The sequence below is a fragment of the Danio aesculapii genome, chromosome 11 (assembly GCF_903798145.1).
Source record: "Danio aesculapii chromosome 11, fDanAes4.1, whole genome shotgun sequence".
NCBI lineage: Eukaryota > Metazoa > Chordata > Actinopteri > Cypriniformes > Danionidae > Danio > Danio aesculapii.
Genome location: NC_079445.1, coordinates 23,423,770 through 23,443,380, shown reverse-complemented (window position 1 = coordinate 23,443,380; position 19,611 = coordinate 23,423,770). Strand labels below are relative to the sequence as shown.

At 37.8% G+C, this 19,611-nt stretch overlaps 1 protein-coding gene across 1 annotated transcript; it reads left to right on the top strand.

The window, feature by feature from the left end:
- Window positions 1–1,814: 1,814 nt before the first annotated feature.
- Window positions 1,815–13,044, top strand: optc (opticin). Its single transcript, XM_056468568.1, has 7 exons — window positions 1,815–1,841; window positions 3,551–3,697; window positions 5,584–5,749; window positions 7,369–7,527; window positions 8,174–8,376; window positions 12,613–12,708; window positions 12,786–13,044. Exons 1-7 carry the CDS (start codon window positions 1,815–1,817, stop codon window positions 12,954–12,956), a joined length of 969 nt encoding a protein of 322 aa, XP_056324543.1. The 3' UTR covers window positions 12,957–13,044.
- Window positions 13,045–19,611: the final 6,567 nt, after the last annotated feature.

Here is a 19,611-nt window from a genome sequence, read left to right as displayed (position 1 = left end):
CGACGAACCTGGCTGCTTCCAATTGGTGAATTGGTGGAGATTATTTTAACATCCCTGTCCAGCCTGATCTCATGAGGAAACGTAACAATTTTACATTTTGTCAGTTTAGTGGCTAATTCAAGATCAGTTATACGATTTTTAAAAGGAGGCGTGGCACCCAACCCCACCCCTAAACCCAACCATCATTGGGGGATAAGCAAATCAAACTAAATTGTACAATTTCATACGAAGTAGCCACTAAATCTAAATAATTTTAAATTGCTGTGAGATTGCATTGCCAGGTCATAAACACACAGTCTGACAGGTGAATCGGTTCTGTGTGGCTGGCCATACATAAGTTTTTCCTTGAGTCCAGCTTGAACCAGGGACTCACAGGGTCACAGATGTTTTAACTCACACAAAACAAAAAGGCAAACATAAATTAATAAAACATCTTTAACATTAAATCACATATATGCACACTTCATATGCACATTTACTCTACATATATACACACATTGTTCATAACAATTTTCAAATACTACATTTTAAGATGTTTCGTTAGCATTACTCGTCAGCATTACTACATGTCAGATAGCTCTAGCCCATATCATCACCTTATAAGGTTCTATCTAACATTTTTGTCAAAATTTAGTTATTTACATATTCTTATTAAATGACAACTTATTTACATTATGGGATGTTTTTTATAGGTTATTTGCATTTTTAGACTTTTCATTTTAAACAAAAAATGTTACACACATACTGTTTTTTAAATGGAATTTAAAAACTTTGAAGCTCAATATCTCAAAATCATTCAGAACGCAGATAGAACCTTATAATTCCAAGGTGACGATATGTTATCAGTTTTAGCTCGAGCGCTGCACTCATGTTTGCTTCTTTTTTTTTTGTATATTTTATACCATATACGAATTGCATATATATTATGACGAATTGCACAATGAAATGTTATTTTTATGTGATGTTAATAAGAGTCACTCTCAGAACAACTAGTTAGAAAGTTAGAAAACAAGCATGTCAGACTACTGACCAGAAACACGTGCAGACGTGTAGGGCTCATCACTTTTTATGGTCCCCTGACAAATTTCCCTTATCTGTGCTATTTGCAGCGTGTTCCATCTGTTAGTGAGAATTTGTGTGTGCGTTTGTTGTCAAATTGAAATGAAAATGTTTTCTCAATTTGTTTGAGCTCTGTGGTTGGTATTTTGTGGCCTTTTAGTCATTTCACCTATAAACTGCCATTTTGCAGGAACGTAAGCACAGAATCCCATATTAAAAATGAGTGATTGGTTAAAAAATGTCATTAAATGTAATGCAAAAACCACAAGCCACTGATAAGAACCGATAAATTACCAAATTGAAATAGTTTTTTGAGATGCCAAAATGTAGCTAAATGTAATAGAAGAAATAAAAACAAACGTTTTAAAAAGCACAACCTGCTGGTAAGGAGTCGTAAATGACCGGACCAGAACTGTGTTCTGGAATGACAAAAATGTCATTAAATGCAGTGCAATTTAAAACAAAAAGAAGAAGAAACTTTGCATCTCTCTAGGGACACACATCTAAAAACCACATCCTGCTGGTAAGAAGTGGTAAATTACTAAACCAAACTGATACTTCGCCATTGACAAGGCTGTAGAATTAGTGACAGCTGAGCAAACTGACCTGGCCGTCCCCCAGCTGAGCTCCCACAGCTCTCCCCCTCACCTAACCTGACCGCCTTTCCAATCCCGGGTTAGATTCATTACTCAATCCTCAGGAGAACACAAGGCCAGCTTCCATAGCTCTTTTCCCGTAAGAGCTGCTTTAGGGCTATGGCCATTCACAGACAAACATCAAAGGTAGGCCTCCTTCCTGCTGAGTGAAGACTCTTTGGTCTCTTGGTTTAACACTTTGAGAACAGGTTAAGCTGAATAACTGAAGAGGCCCGGGGGAGCTTTGAATATTAATGTTTTAAATTTGAGCTGTTTGCAAAAAAATTTGAGTCAATCTGGGTTAATTTAGATCAGAGGATTACATGTGATTTGGATTTATCATGTTATTTTTGTTAGGTTAACAACACGGAGGTGTTAACAGTATTCTAAATTACAGTGCTCAGCACATATATGTACACCCCTCACATATCTATCTTTTAAATTCATATTTTTAGTAGGAAGCTATACAATATAGCAATTATATTTGTGCAAATACATTAGATTACTCAGTACTGAAGCCAAATCTGGAGCTTATCTAACAAAATAACTTACGATAACGCTCCAAAAACTAGTACACCCAAATGTATATGTTATAGAAAAATATTAAATACAAAATTTAAAAAAAGAGGAAAAATCAAGAGAAGTAATATAGTTGAAAAATTTAGTTGAAATTTTGTAGGTTGTCATTTTTTTTGACACTGCCTATATTCACTGAGAAACGGACAAAAATATTCATTTTCAAAATGGGGTCTACTCAATTATGCTTAGCACTGTATACTTAAAAAATTCTACCTTTCACTTGTCACAATTTAAATTTCTTTGATCTGTTGAACACAAAGAAGCTACTTTGAAAAATGTTGGAAACCTGTAATCATTTGCTTCTTTCCTGTTTTTTTTTTATTTATTATTTTTTTTATGGAAGTCAATGGTTAGAGTTTTCTAACAATCTTCAAAATATCTTATTTTGTGCTCGAACAAACAAAGAAACTCAGGAAGGTTTGGAACTATTAGAGTTAGTAATTTGTGAATAAATAAATGTTTTGTGTGAACTATGCCAGATTGACAAGCTTACTTATGAGAGAGAGCGAGAGCGAGAGCGAGAGCGAGAGAGAGAGAGAGAGAGAGAGAGAGAGAGAGAGAGAGAGAAAGAAACTGGTCAGATTACCATCTGTTTTCATTTTCTTTGATTGAAAATCTAGGTAACTCCACAAAATATTGATTTCTGAACTTTTCCTTTTTTATTTTATGCTCAATTAACAACATGTTTTCATTTAAAATTGACAAGAAATATAATCAATAGTGTCATCAAACCAAATCCATACTTTCCAAAAGGTTGTCTCTTACTTTCTTCCATATCTGTGTGGAAATCTCATGTTTTGGCTATGCACACTCATGTCATCTGCTAACAGCCTCTTCCCGTGTTCCACACAACTAGATGATAGATTACCGTCGCGAGCCACACAAAGCCGATGTATTTATGTTTTGAAATGCATGGAGGGTCTAAAGTGTATGACCATCACTCTGTCATTATATGTGAAGTTTGTGGCTATTATGGGTCTACATACATGTCTCAGCAGCCGGAAAGAAATGCCCTTAAAGGTTAAATAAACAGAGGTGAGACAGGCATCTGTTGCTGCAGACAAAGAGCTCCTGCAGACTGTTATAAAACCCCTCGGGAGGGGGGAAGAGTGGACGGTGCCATAACCTCAAAATGAAGCACAGTCTTTCAGCTAATTAGAAAGTTGGAGCAGAAAATGGCATAGAGCGGATTAACTTGACACTAGGTGATGTTAAATCCATAATTGGTGTCTAATTACAAAGCATGCTGAAAAGACCATTCACTTTATCTCCTATAGATGTCACTGTATCTCGTTTGGATTCTTCTGGGGTTCAGTCTTGGTGCCCCTCCAACTGATTTAGATCTTGAAGCATTTGGCCTGGAGAATTATGATGACCCAGACTCTTGGGATCTGCACTATAATTATGATGATGAGGATGAGGAGGTGAGCTTTCATAAGCGGATTCATTTAGTCAGTATGTATCATGAATCTACCTGAATGATTTTCTTTCTTGTATGTGATAGAAGCAGTAATTCTAATAGTTATGTGAAACTTTTCTTTCCACAGTAAAGGGAAATAAATGCTATAAAAGTAATCCGTGTGGTTTATGGTCTACCAGGAGGACCACCGGATAATAAATCAATGTTTGTTTTAATCTAATAAACTTTTGAAGAGAAAGCTCGTGAATTAAGTCTCTGCAGCTGCTTTGAGGGTTCTCTTCATTTCTTTATTTGAAAGCTATTGTATACTGTTAAAGCTTTTTTAACTCAGTTTTTTTTTAACTTGACAGAAAAATATATTATTTCACAATAAAAATAAAATGAGAAAATTATAAGATTAATTATACAAAAATATATTTAGTCATAATAACTATTTAAAATATATGTATTCAATTTGCTTGGAATAAGTATAATATCTGAGTCAAGATCCCATTCATCAAAAATCAACAACAGCAGCATTAAATATTAAGGGGGAAGTTCACCCAAAAAATAATCATTTACTCATTATTTACTCACCCTCGAGTGGCACTTATTTAATACCTACTTTGTTCCTATTAAATACTACTATTATTTTCTTTATATTACTAATTACAATTTTGAGGACTGATTGATTGATTGAAAATTATTTTTCTGATTTACTTCTATGGTGACCTTTCAATGAAATGACTATTCAGTTTTGACTGTTTCCAGTTGTGACCAATAAATATATGTATATGCCTAGTAAGTTACTATGTACTAATGTTAATTTTCCAGACAATAGTGCTTATTAAATAGTCATACATAGAACAAAATAGCAACCTTTAAAATTGCATAATAGAGGCACTTTAAATATAATGGATAATATATAAAAATATTTGCTCACCCTCAAGTGGTCCAAATCTTTATTCTGTTGAATGCAAAAGAATATGTTGTAAATAAAAGCTGAAAGCCTGTAACTTCCATAGTAGCAAAACCAAATACCATGCACTGAAAAAAATTATTCAAAGATGGTTCATTGGATTTACTACTTTTTTAAGTTAAGTGGTTATAATCAATTTATTTGGGCTGAATTTAAACAAACAAATTAAGCTGAGCATTATTAAATTTAAATGGTTTGTTTAAATTCAAAACATAAACGGTTTGCAACAATTTTGCAGACATCATTTTTTTCAGTGTGGAAGTCAATAGTAACAGATTTCCAGCTTTCTTCAAAATATCTTCTTTTGGGTTTAACAGAAGAAAGAAACTCAGACAGGTTTGGATTAAGTGACGCAAGAGTAAATGATGACAGAATTGTAATTTTTGTGTGAACTACCCCTTTATGCAGTTGTGATGGCGGTATGGTTTTGTTCTAAACAAAATCCACGTCCATCCATGCAGCTGTGTATATAAGGAGTGCAGCAGCAAGTCAGACCCCATAAAAAAAACAGAACCAAAACGCATAAACAATTACAATTAATTACGAGTTAATGTAAATGCCAAAGATATGCTGATTACCATGTCTACGTATTGGACAAAATAATACCTGAATCTGATAACAGATATGATCTAGGAGGAGTTGAAGATGGTTGAATGCTGCCAAGCACTGAAGAGAGTTAGTTAGACCAGCGTGATAGATGTCAGAACTAGATTGGTACACATCATGAACAGCTGAGCATCAGCTGATACAAGTTTGACTGACATGTCTAGCCTGAACTAACATTAACGTGATGCTCAATTTTTGTAAAAACAATGAAATGTGTGTATATATTTTGTTTGATTTTATTTATTTAATTTTGCAATGATATATTAAGAGTAGAGTCACTATGAACTTTTAATATTCTGTTTTCGTCCATCTTCATTCTGATTAAGGTTAAGACAGTAGCTCCTCCAACAGCTGTCACTCCTCCACCTGCTGTGGTTGTTCCTGAAAACTATGTGGAGGAAGTGACTCTGCCGCCTCGTCCCACGAAATCACCTGTTCCTTCAACTCTAGACTTCAAAGCACCAGGCCTGTTTGGACCGGACACAGGCTTAGGTAGACAGATCATTGCATTTGAAAGTGTTAAATTGCCCCTATTAGACTGTTATGACTTTTTCATATAGCATATAATACAGCACTGCAGGCAATAGACCAATCAACAGGACAAGTAGATAAACTCACTTAAAATTTCACTTAGTACAGAAGATTATGGCAAAACTTTTAAAATTTTATTTATGAAATATAATAGTATATACACTCACTGGCCAATTTAAGTGACTTTGAATGTGGTATGGTTGTTGGTGCCAGACGAGCTGGTCTGAGTATTTCAGAAACTGCTGATCTGCTGGGATTTTCACGCACAACCATCTCTTGAGTTTACAGAGAATGGTCTGAAAAACAGAAAATATCCAGTGAGCGACAGTTGTGTGGACGCAAATGCCTTGTTGATGTCAAAGGAGAATGGCCAGACTGGTTTGAGTTGACGACTCAAATAACTAACCATTAATAATTAACCAAAATTGTTTTGACGACAGAGGTCAGAGGAGAATGGCCAGACTGATTCGAGCTGATAGAAAGGCAACAGTAACTCAAATAACCACTCGTTACAAGCGAGGTATGCAGAAAAGCATCTCTGAATGCACAACATGTCGAACCTTGAGGCGGATGGGCTGCATCTGCAGAAGATCACACCATATTCCACTCCTGTCAGCTAAGAACTGGCTTCTTGAACATGACAATGAGTTAACTGTACTCAAATGGTCTCCACAGTCACCAGAACTCAATCCAATAGAGCACCTTTGGGATGTGGTGGAACGGGAGATTCGCATCATGGATGTGCAGCCGACAAATCTGCAGCAACTGCGTGATGCTATCATGTCAATATGGACCAAAATCGTATTGTTAAATTTATACTACGAAGGATTAAGGCAGTTCTGAAGGCAAAAGCGGGTCCAACCCAATACTAGTAAGGTGTACCTAATAAAGTGGCCGGTGAGTTTATATGGTCATGCTACCAATAATTATTTTTACCTCTTTAAATTTTTCAATTGGGTAACAGTACTTATTCATTAGCTACTAGTACTAGTAATATGTAGTACTTGCATCACTAGACAGGAGTTATTATTTGATACTGCCATTTTTTACTATATAGTAGGAGTAGTACCTATTAAATAGACACTAAATAATCATCAAACACTAGTATTTATCATTGGTTGGATATTGGTACAGATTTAATACCTATTCTGGTCCGATTAGTTAGTACTTATTAGAATTTTGACGATTGATTGATTGATTGATTGATTGATTGATTGATTGATTGATTGATTGATTGAAAATTATTTTTCTGATTGACTTCTATGGTGACTTATAAATGAAATATCATCTATTTAGTTATGACTTTTTCTAGTTGTGACTTGTACATAAATATGCATGCCTATTCATTATTTAATAATAAGAAACGCGTGGACTAGATACTAGTAAATAGACAAAATAGGGTGTTCTGTGACCTTGAATGCATGTAAACGTAGGAGACTTCCAAAATAAAACTAGGAACCTTTAAAACAGCATAATAGAGGCACTTTTCATCTGGTGTATTTTCTATCTCAGCCAAGAAGCCTGCGCCTTCTAGTGGTGTGAAATGTCATAACATGGCTCTCTTTCCCTCTGTCCGGCAGGTATGCCCACATGCCTTCTGTGTGTGTGTATCAGCGGCAGCGTTTACTGCGATGACTCAGATCTGACTCACATTCCCCCTCTTCCCAAAGAAACCACACACTTCTACGCTCGCTTTAACAAGATCACAGAGATCAAGGCCACAGACTTCATCAATCTCAGTAAGCTTTTCCAAATAAAAATGTGTTTTTTTCTGCACATACTTCATTTCAAACAATGGGTTGCACTTATGGTTTGAGGAACTTGAATTTAAAAAGAACTGAAACTAATTCTTTTAAATAGTAAGGCTGTGCTACTAATCATCCATGTGCGTATTGAAAACTGAGTAAGAGCCACATTTTTCTTTGTATTTTTTTCTGTCATGAAAATAACGTTAGGCTTGGTATTTTAATGTGACTATCACAAGCATATCCAAAGCTCTTTTGAGTTCACTGTGGTCTGCTCCTCCAGATTATTAAGTATTCACTGCAGTACAGTCTATTCAATATATGTTTGCAGTAAAGACTTCATGTTTTTGAGGTTATTTGTGATCTGCTAAAAGTAATGTGTTCATTCTAAATACGTTTTGTTGTTTTAAATCAATGGATGAACTGTGAGAAGAATAATTACACATCATGGTATACCAGATTTTTTAAAACACAGCATGGTTTGTTTACAGTTTAAATAGTTTACTCTTATTATTTAAGCAAATGATCATCGAGTAAAAGGTTAAATAACTTTGTCTACATACCTGAAAAATCTAATACTAGGTTTAGGACTTGAATGGAGCCTTTGATCAAACCGTTTATCACTTTACGCTGTTCTCAGATCAGTTGAAGCGGATCGACCTAAGTGGAAACCTGATTGGTAAAGTGAACGAGGATGCTTTTCGTTCACTGCTTCAACTTCATGATCTCATGATGGCCGACAACAACATTCAGGCTCTTCCTGAACTCCCAGCTTCCCTCAAGCATATCGACATCCGCAATAATAAGCTGAGGAGTTCAGGCATGCATTCTGAGGCCTTCAAGGTGAATACTGTTTAGTGTTGCTAAATCCTTTTAAATTCTTGTAAGAGAAGAATTGTATGCTTATCAAGGATGCATTTCATAATAGAAAGCCAAAAAAAAAGTCAGTAACACAATAAGGGTAAATGTTAGTTGTTGCATTTATTAACATGAACAAACAATGAACAATACATTTATTACAGTGTTTGTTCACTTTAGTTAATAAAAATACAGTCGTTCATTGTTAATTCATTATGCATGAACTGATGTCAACAAGCAGGCATTTGAATGTTAACAATGCTTTAGTAAATGTTGAATTATGATTATGGTGGCTCGAGAAAGCCAACATACTGTTATACTACATAAACTTCTTCTTAGGAAATTCAGAAAAGTCCCATTGACTTAACATTGAACCAAACTCATAATTTTGTGCCAGACTGTCATACAGACTTAAGTTTGGGCTCATTTAACTCGGACTACCAATCTGCCAAACACTGATGACCTTTCAACTTACTAGCCACACCCTAGCAACCACTTACAGCACCCTAGCAACTGTCTCATAGACTTCCATTATAAAAAAAAAACTGCCCTTGACTTTACATTGGACATATTAATAACACACCAATCCATACTAGCAAACATGCTAATCTATACTAGAAACAAACTAAAAAGCATACTAATCTTACTAGCAAACATGCTAATTCATACTATAAACATACTTGCAACAGGCTAATTCATACTAAATTCATGCTAACAACATGCTAGTTTATACTAGAAAGATGCTAGAAACATTTGAGAACAATGCTAATAACATGCCAATTTATGCTAGAAACATGCTAGCATCATGCTAATTCTAGAACTAAACTAGAACTATGCTAATTTATGTTAGCAACTGCCTAGCAAATACTCAGAACACCTCAACAACCACCTTGCAACACCCTAGCAACTAACTAGCAGTGCCTTAGCAACCACCTAGAAACCACACAAAACTCTCTAGCAACTGTCTAGCAACACCTTAGCAACCACCTAGCAAAGCCTTAGCAACCACTCAGAACACCCTAGCAACCACTAAGCAAAACCTTAGCAACGACTTAGCAACACCTTACCAACTACCTAGCAACGCCTTAGCAACGGTCAGAAACCAATCAGAACACCCTAGCAACCACCTAGCAATACCTTAGCAACCACCTAGCATTGCCTTAGCAACCACCTAGCAACCTCTCAGAACACCCTAGCAACCACCTAGTAACACCTTAGCAATAACCTAGCAACACCTTAGCACCCATCTAGCAACACCTAAGCAATCGCTTTGCAACCCTTCAGAACATCCTAGCAACCACCTAGCAATACCTTAGCAATTACCTAGAATACCTTCGCAACAGCCTAGCAACCATCTATCAATGCCTTAGCAACCACTCACAACACCCTAGCAACCGCCTAGAACATTCTTAGCAAACCACATAAAACACCCTAGCAACGCCTTAGCAACTATTCAGAACACCTTAGCAACCTAATAGCAACAATTTGCAACCGCCTAGCAACACCTTAGCAACTGCCTAGCAACCACTCAGAACACTAACCAGTCGCAACGCCTTAGCAACCACCTAGCAACCATTCAGAACACCCGAGCAACCATTCAGAACACCCTAGCAACCACTTAGCAACCACTCAAAACCCCCTATCAACAGCCTAGCAAGAAACATGCCAATCCATACTAGTTTCAAACTTCAAAAACTACTTCAGTTATTTAAACTTTAAACTATTTCAAACTTTCAGACGAGACTTTCTCAAGACACCATAAAGTTTGTCTACGAACTTTACTGTTCTAGTTAATAAATGCTGTACAACTATTGTTCGTAATTAGTTCATGTTAGTAAATACATTAGCTAACGTTAACCAATAAAAATTATTGTAAAGTTATTGTAAAATTATTTTAATGTGCAACCAAAAAGTCAATATTATTCATGCTTAAATGCTAATAGTGAATTATCATTACTGCAAGAATATTATTTAGCAGCATGCGATTACATTACATATTGAATACAGGGTTCCCACTGTCATGTTTATTTTATGATGCCATATGACTTCCATATATCAAAGTGACAGGCTGCATGGTGGCGCAGTGGGTAGCATGTTCACCTCACAGCAAGAAGGTCGCTGGATCGAGCCTAGGCTGGGTCAGTTGGCATTTTCGAGTGGAATTTGCATGTTCTCCTTGTATTCGTGTGGCTTTCCTCCGGGAGCTCCGGTTTCCCCCACAAATCAATACACATGTGGTATAGGTGAATTGGGAAGGCTAAATTGTCCATTGTAAATGAGTGTGTATGGATGTTTCCCAGTGATGGGTTGCAGCTGGAAGGGCATCCGCTGCGTAAAACATGTGCTGGATAGGTTGGCGGTTCATGTGGCGACCCCAGATTAATAAAGGAACTAAGCCGAAAAGAAAATTAATGAATGAATACCAAAGTGACGTTTATTTATAAACTAATTTTTTCAAGGATCACGTGCTTATGATTGACCACAGCTGGTCCTGCAATAGCTATTATATAATTTACCAATCAGACAAATCCAAACGCACATAAATAACCAGATTTTCTTACCTTAGTCATCTTTGCCTCGAAGAACCCCCATTCACCCCTACTCTTTCCTAGATTAATCAAGGACAGGGCAGCATGGTGGCACAGTGGTTAGCACTCTCGCCTCACAGCAAGAAGGTCTCTGGTTCGAGTCCTTGCTGGGCCAGTTGGCATTTCTGTGTGGAGTTTACATGTACTCCTCGTGGGTTTCCACCTACAGTCCAAACACATGCATTATAAGTGAATTGAATAAACCAAATTGGCACAGTATAAAGTGTTTTAGTACTGGGCCAGTGTTTTAGTACATAGCCATATGCTGGTATGGTATTGTTGCCAGTTCATTCTGCCGTGGCAATTCCTAATAATCAAAGAATAGGCCGAGTGAATGAATTCAGGGAAGCTCTTGAGATGTACCTAGGCTCAAGGATCAGGGCTCTCTCCCAGGACAGCATGTCAAACACACTTCATTATCAATCATCAACTAAGTGTGAACTCTTGAAATGTTATATTTATATACCGTGTATAAAGCCGACAGGTCAGGTATTTAAATTTGTGTAAATGAATCTTCATTTAATGTTTTAATCATTCATTTTGTTTTCAGCTTAGTCCCTTTATTAATCTTATCAAGCACCTGTTTTACGCAGCGCATGCCCTTCTGGCTGCAACCCATCTCTGGGAAACATCCATACACACTCATTCACTCTCATACACAACAGACAATTTTGCCTTCCCAGTTTACCTGTACCGCATGTGTTTGGACTGTGGGGGAAACCAGAGCACCCGGTGGAAACCCACACGAACGCATTCAAACTCAACACAGAAACGCCAACTTACCCAGCCGAGGCCAACCTTCTTGCTGTGAGGCGACAGCACTACCTACTGCGCCACTGGGTCGCCATGTTTTAGTCAATGTTGTATTAATGTTAAAGACTAAGATTGACAAGGTCCTTAAAATTCAATTCAGTCTATCGCAATTCAGTCTATCACACATTATTCAGTGACATCTGTTTTGGACTTTTGCACCATGTCTTAAACAGATGTGACAGATGACAAATGTGATAAAAGATACCTTTTCTGTGTTATTCATTACTTAGCTATAACATTTTTGCTTGTTAGCGTAGTTGGTACTTAATCTGTGAACAAGTAAATAAAGCATTTAAATGGATTTTTTTCTCCCCCAAAACAGCTGTCTGTTTTTCTGATCATTATAGGTTAAGTAAATTCAGCTTTAGTCAGAGAAAGCCAGCGAATTTGATGATTGGCTAAGAGTGGGAACCTTGCAAATAATAATTTAAAAATGACTAAAATAGCAATTTTAGTTATGATATTACTATTTATTTTTAGCGAGCATAGTTCATTCACACATTTAGTTTTAAACCTTTTTTGTTAAAAGAAATCTGTCAGTATAGTAAGACAAAATTTGCTCTAAACAATCTGTTCACATTCCATAAAGACATATAATTGTACCTACAGGGTAGATATACTTTTATGGAATATAAACAAATTTTTGGGGCCAATTTTGTCATATACTGATAGGTTTTCCACAAAAAATAATTAAAATTCAAAAAACCTTTTTGAAAAGGTGCTGCTTTTGCTTTTTTGAGAGTGCAGTGTCACATTGCAAACACAGCTTTAAGTGATCATGTAACATAATTTTGTTTCTGTTTATTTTTCTCCTGAGCAGGAAATGAAGGATCTTCAATTTCTTTACCTGTCACACAACAAGTTAGACTACATTCCCGTACCCCTACCTGAGAGCCTACGAGTGCTCCACCTGCAGGTAGAAAACAGCTCCTGCACATCTCATCACTAGTAACAAATAATACATTCAAATGTAATGCAAATCTAATATTTCAGAACAACAACATACAGAGCATAACCCAAGACACATTCTGCAACAGCCATGACAAGAACTACATACGGAAAGCTCTGGAGGACATCAGGCTTGACGGCAACCCGGTGGACATCAATCTTTATGCCCAGGCATATTTCTGCTTACCACGATTACCTGTAGGAACTCCAGTCTAGAACAGCATCCCTTTCTTTTCCACAGGCCACAGAATAATAATATGAAGCAAGGAATTGAATTACTTTAAAATGTCACCCAATCAATATCTTGGAGAAAGTTTTTAGCTTAGTTTTCTTTTAGCAAGTCACTCTGTAGATATGCGGTATGACTTTGCACTCTGCAGAAGGATATACAAAATGTTTTTGTTCCAAAATCTACTTCTCACCTACACATGCAGATGATAACTGAAATCCCAATTTACAGTGCTCAGTATAAATTAATACACCCCATTTTAAAAATGAACATTTTTATCCATTTCTCAGCGAGTATGGGTAATATATTTGAACAGAACAGATTTAATAAACAGATATATTTATTAAAATAATATTTTAGTCACAGAACATCTTTAGAAATGGAAAGATAATACATTTAAATTCATGCAAAATATGACAAAAATAAAAATTACAAACTACATTTCAACAAAATTGTTAATATTTTTGTTGCTCTTGATTTTTGCTCTTTTTGAAAATGTTATTTAATATTTTTCTATAACATATAAACTTGGGTAATGATTTTTGAACCATTATTGAAAGTTATTTTGTTAGATTAGCTCCAGATTTGGCTTCAGTACTGACTAGTATATGCACAAATGTAATATTGTAAAGATTCCCACAGAAAATATTAATTTAAATGAGAGATTTGTGAGTTGTGTACTCGTATATGCTGAGCACTGTAGGTGATCAATTAGACATGAGACACTACTCACAGTTGATTTTAAAATGTTTTTGCTATTAGTATATTAGCATATCACCCAATCAACCGATAGTCAAACAAGCTTTAAAATGTATTGAAATGCATTCAGTATATGCTTGGTTATACTGCTTCCTAAACTTCAGTATGACCTGTCTCAAGGCACCAATGTAACTCAATTTTAGTTGCCCTCACACAACTCCAAGCAAGATTTAATCATTGATTCTGACATTGCAACACAGGCTGATTGTCAAAATGTACCCCCATATACATTTCTGGAGAGCGCGAATTATGTAGCCAGAGCTGCATTTCATCTTTAAATCAAACGTTACGGGAGGTATGATGCCGCTGATGGCTTTTTGTTCTGTTTACCTCTGTGTGGACGGCTTTTCCACTGGTACCAGCTTGCCCAGTTGCTCGCCATGTACGTTGGCGAACTTTAGATGCAAAGAGAGTTGACCACAGAGTTCGAGTCTGGCGAAGAAAGGTTCCAGAAGCAAAACAAAAACAAAAGACAAAAAATAAAATAAAGAAGTAAACATGGTAAGATCTTAAAAAACGTGGTAAAAACCAGGCGACCCCGAGGGCTTTTCTTTTTCTGGGTTGCTTTTGAAAACATCGTCCGTTGGGTTTAGTGAAGGCGGTGATTGGGTCAATCGGTGCTTTTGAAAACACTATTGGTTGGGTTTAGGGAAGTGGGTGAGGGAGAATCGGTTGGTCAGTCAGTCAGTCAGTTGACAGTGATGTCTGGTGGATTTACGTGAGAATAGCAGGTGCGAAGAGATCTGATAAAGAACACATAGCAGCCTCTGGTGGATTTGTAAAAACAAAAACTGCAAAAAAGGTAACTCCTGGGACGTATTTTGCGATCTCCAGAAATGTATATAGGGGTACATATCAATAATGATCTTGGGTTGGATATACTGTAGGAAGCAGACAAACTAAAAACAATGTTTAAAAGCATCTGTCATCTGGTCAAACTTTTATTAGCTGACCCCCAATACATCTAGCTCTGGGCTCCAATTTTATTTTCAACAGACTTAAACTAGTGTTGCCAAGGGTGGCACACTCACAAGGACACAAAAGACAGCTTGTAGTGTTAAATGTTGATGCACCTTTTGAGGTTTGGGGATTCAGATTTAATCACACCATTCATACTAGCTGGTTTCTGTCACACTCAGCCCCCTAAACATCGTTCCTGTCTGGGCATGGCACAAATGTACCCTTCTGATTCTACTCAACCCCTCTGAATGACACACTAAAACATCAACCTTTAGCATCAGTTGCTAATGTTATTCTTGGAGCAATGTTGACAAAGTTACTCTCTCTGACTGACCTCTGTCACATGCAGCTCTAACATAATGCAGTTTTGCAGAAATGCTGCCGCAAGCATCTTTTCCAATGAGCCTGTTTCCAATGTTACCCAATGTTCTCATTATTTTGAACTGGCCTCCATTTTGGATAGCTTTTTCACTGTGTGGCTTTGCAGTGTACCGTGTGTTGGGTTTGCCCTCATAATGTGATGCTGCATTAACAATTTTTCAAAAGAAAGCTTCTCAGAAGGTAGTCTAATTATATAAATGCATCTCAGAAGATTGAGAGCTCATCTAAATGGCATAATAATGTATTTGTAGTCAGTTGATTAGATATTGGAACAGAACTAGGGACACTTTATAAGTCATCTTAAAGTCGGTTAGCTGCAATGCCCTATTTTCACCACAATGTGGCAGTATTCTCCAGTACTTCCTGTCTGCTGCAATATACTTCTGCATTTCTATAGACGCTCAGCTGTTTGGAGTGTCATTTAATCTCAGATTGATGCAGTGCCTTTGAGCATGCATTGTTTTTAATTAATGATGTTATATGTTTGATTTGCATTTGTATTTTTTTTTTTATTCAAATGTTGCATCGATGTATTTACAGTGACAACTAAGCATTCAATTTTCAAAATCAATTCATTCATGTACTACTGCAGGTGGTTTCTGAGGTTACTTAGCAACTGTCAAATATTTATAGTTTGACATTTACCCGAGTGCACAATGTAAAGACACACGTAGATTATTTGCACTGGATGTTAAGCACCTGTAAAGACACAACAAATGTAATCCCATGAACACGAACAGGTTTTAGCACACCAAAATGTGTGCACTCTTTTTTTAGCTGGTGTTAAAGCTTTGCTATGTACACAATGTCCAATTGGACAAAGTGCTGCATGGGTCTTCAGAGCAAATATCCCACACAGCTCCATTTAACGGCAGATTTAGAATGAAGCCCAGATTTCTGTCTAAATGCTAAATTAAACACAACAGCGGAAAATTACAGTTTGGCTCTCTGTGAGATCAGTGATGGTTCTAAACTCATTTGTTTCACAATACTTAATGTATATATTGGGAAGGGGACCATTTAGAGCACAAACAAAGTTGGGCTGCAATTTATGTTACAGTATTTGGACTAATTATTTTTTAACTTAAAATATTTTTTGTCAAAGGCTGAACTCAGAACATTGATTAAAATATATATAATACATATTGGAGGCCGTGGTACACTGGACTAGCTTTATACCCTCACCAGGGTGCTCGAGGGTTCATGGGAGTATGCCCAACCATTTCACATGTGTTTTGTGGACTTGGAGAAGGCATTTGACCGTGTCCCTCATGGCATTCTGTGGAGGGTGCTCTGGGAGTATGGGGTCAGAGGCACTCTGTTAAGGGCCATCTTGTCCATGTATGAACAGAGTGGGAGTTTGGTTTGCATTTCCGGCAATAAGTCAGACTTGTTTCCAGTGCATGTTGGACTCTGGCAGGGCTGCCCTTTGTCACCAATTCTATTCATAACTTTTATGGACAGAATTTCAAAGAGAGCCTTGGGCTGGAGGGGGTCTGGTTTGGAGACCACAGGATTTCATCTCATTCACAGACGATGTTGTTCTGTTGTCTTCATCGAACCTGAAACTTCAGCATGCACTGGGGCGGTTTACTGCCGAGTGTGATGGGGCTGGGATAAGAATCATCACCTCCAAGTCCGAGGCCATATTGCTCCACGGGAAAAAGGTAGTTTGCATCTCCAGGTTGGACAAAAGTCCTTACCTGAGGTGGAGGAGTTCAAGTATCTTGGGGTTTTGTACATGAGCAAGGGAAGGATGGAGTGTGAGATTGACAGTTGCAGCAGTAGCAGTAATGCGGTCGATGTAACGATCCGTTGTGGTAAAGAAGAAGCTGAGCCGAAAGGCAAAGCATTCTATTTACCGGTAAATCTACGGTCCTACTCTCACATATGGTCATGAGCTTTGGGTCATGACCGAAAGGACAAGATCTCGGATACAAGCGGCCGAAATGAGTTTCCCTTCGCAGGGTGGTAGGGCGCATAGGTTGAGGAGCTCTGTCTCCCGGGAGGAGGTCGGAATAGAGCCACAGCTCCTCCACATCAAGAGAAGTTAGCTGAGGTGGCTCAGGCATCTGTTTCGGATGCCTCACAGACGCCTACCTAGGGAGGTGTTCCAGGCATGTCCCACTGGGAGGAGGCCTCCAGGAAGTGCCAGGACATGCTGGAGTGACTATGTCTTTTGACTGGCCTGGAAACGCCTCGTGATCCCCTCGGAGGAGCTGGAGGAAATGTCGGGGCAGAGGGAAGTCTGGGGTTCTCTCCTAAGACTGCTGCCTCTGCAACCCGGCGAGTTGAGTGTTGGGCTAACGATCCACCTCTTACAAAGTAAGTAAGTAAGTAAATAAGTAAGTAAGTTACAGATAGTACCAATGGTGTAGCAACAGATCGCTAAAAATGTTTTTTGTTTGTTTCATTTCAGGGCTTTTATGCAGCACTGCTGAAATGTTTTATGAGTTCTGGCAGTCCATTTACACAACAGTAACAATCTGGGGAACTAAATGTGCTAATTTTGAAAATGACCAAAATTGTGAGTGTTTCCAACAATATTGTAGGATGTGTGATTGTGTGATTTTCCAGTGATACAGTGTAACTGCAATATTGCATCTGTGTAAGCACCAAAAACATGATTTTGTGAAACCATTGATATGATGTGAATGCTTACTTTTTCAATTTCAAGTTCAGTCTATGTGTAAATACTTGACCAAAATAGCAGATGACAAAACCATGGCTGTTTCTCAATTCCAAGAACACAGAGAACGAACTTGCGTTCTTGTGGAGACCGGTCTTGCCAGGTTACATCGGAAGAATGAATTCAGGAGACTGCGAGAACACAGAATGAGTCCTGTGAAAAAATGAGATGTTGCGTTCTGCCCTGGTTCTTCCTGATGGTCGCATGACCTTCACACGTTTTTAATGGACAATTATTTAAACAAAATTAGCCTTTATTAAGATTTTCATGGTGATGTTTACTTTCAGTGTCTCATTTAGGGATACTCCTGAGACAAATAAGTTATATTTTTTTATATTACAAATATTTTCTGGGACTTAGAGCGAGTTTTGCGCTCAAGTCTGCATAGATGCTTCCTCAATATCAAGAATACATCCGGGAACTTTCACATGTCCTCCATTCTTGAGGTCTTGAGTTTTGGAACTGAACTTTGGCGGTTGATGATGATGTTACATGAGAACATGAGAACAAAAGATCACTGAAGAACACATTTTGAGAAACAGCCCATGTGTGATCAGGCACATAATGTTTCTTAAGAACGTGACATTACCACCTACTGGCCTGGCATGCAAAATACAAAAACTTTAGGTGCATTTCTTATTTGTGAATAATTTCTGGCCAAACTTTTAGTCACAAGTAGTGTTGACGGCCAAAATTGATTTTATTGGATGAATTATTAAAATATTTTTATAAATACTTAACAATATACAATTAAAAGATTAAATCTCTATATCTTTATAGCTTTCAAAAAAAAATTGTATGGTTTGTGCACAAAACTCAACCATTGTCACACAACAACTCATGCTGGCAATTGCCTAATTTGGATAACTTTTTAAGTGAGAGAAAAATTCGTCTCTAAATCCCAACTCAAAGCCTTTGGCGTCAAGAACAAATGATATGGAAACCATTTCCACTGCATTCAGATTCCCTGCTAGGAGAACAATCCCACGACCCATTTTTGGTTCTCAATCCAACCACTGGTCTGCAGTCCATCAATGAGCACAAGCGACAAAGACCAAGGCTAAAAGCGCTCCAAATCTCCCAATACGGCCAAGCTTTATGATCAGTACCATTTCTCCACCTCCTCCTCCTCTCCTTTTCTTTTTCCACCATTCGAGTGATCCTCCCATTGTTGTTTGCTTCCACAAGGGCTTATATCATCCTCTGTCGCATATGACTCTTTTTTAACCTCTTCCAGGCAACCAGTGACTCACTTGATGAATAGAGACGAGATAAAATGCAATCCTTTTCCCCCACGGCTCCACGAGCGTTTAGGAAAGGGGTGTTTGAAGCCCCCAACACTTTCAATGACTAATTGCTACATGAAAAGGAAAAGTGTCTGAGATGAGAAAGCAACGGAATAAAACAGTGATTTTGAAAACACGTCGATGAGGGCTAAGAGAGAGAGAGCACCTGCTTTAATGTCAGGGATTCTACATTGCCGTCTCTGTGTTTTTCTGCCATTCTGCACTCGGTCCATGAAGGTGACCTTGCATTCTGCCTGAGCTCATCCATTGATCTCATCACTGAAAGGACCTGCGGGCTTCCCTCCCACATGAATCGGCTGAGGGAGGGGACGTGGATAGGTGCATATGCTGTGGGGGAGTATTTCAGCTATGTTTGTGTGTGTGTGTGTAGGTGAGGAGGGGGGCTAAGGCAAGAGGAATGTTTAAAACACGCATCCATCCTCCTTTCAGCTGCCCAGAGCCATCGAATAATTGAGTCGAGCCCTCGCCTGAACAACATACACACTACACACACACACACACGCGCACACATATGCGCACACACACATGCACACACGCGCGCACACA

Bases quoted from the DNA above. Each gene is read 5' to 3' on its own strand.
- optc (XM_056468568.1), top strand. From the start codon at position 1,815: ATGGCCATTCACAGACAAACATCAAAG. The intron at 5,750-7,368 runs GTAGACAGATCA...TCTGTCCGGCAG, and splicing joins TGGACCGGACACAGGCTTAG to GTATGCCCACATGCCTTCTG. The intron at 12,709-12,785 runs GTAGAAAACAGC...CTAATATTTCAG, and splicing joins TACGAGTGCTCCACCTGCAG to AACAACAACATACAGAGCAT.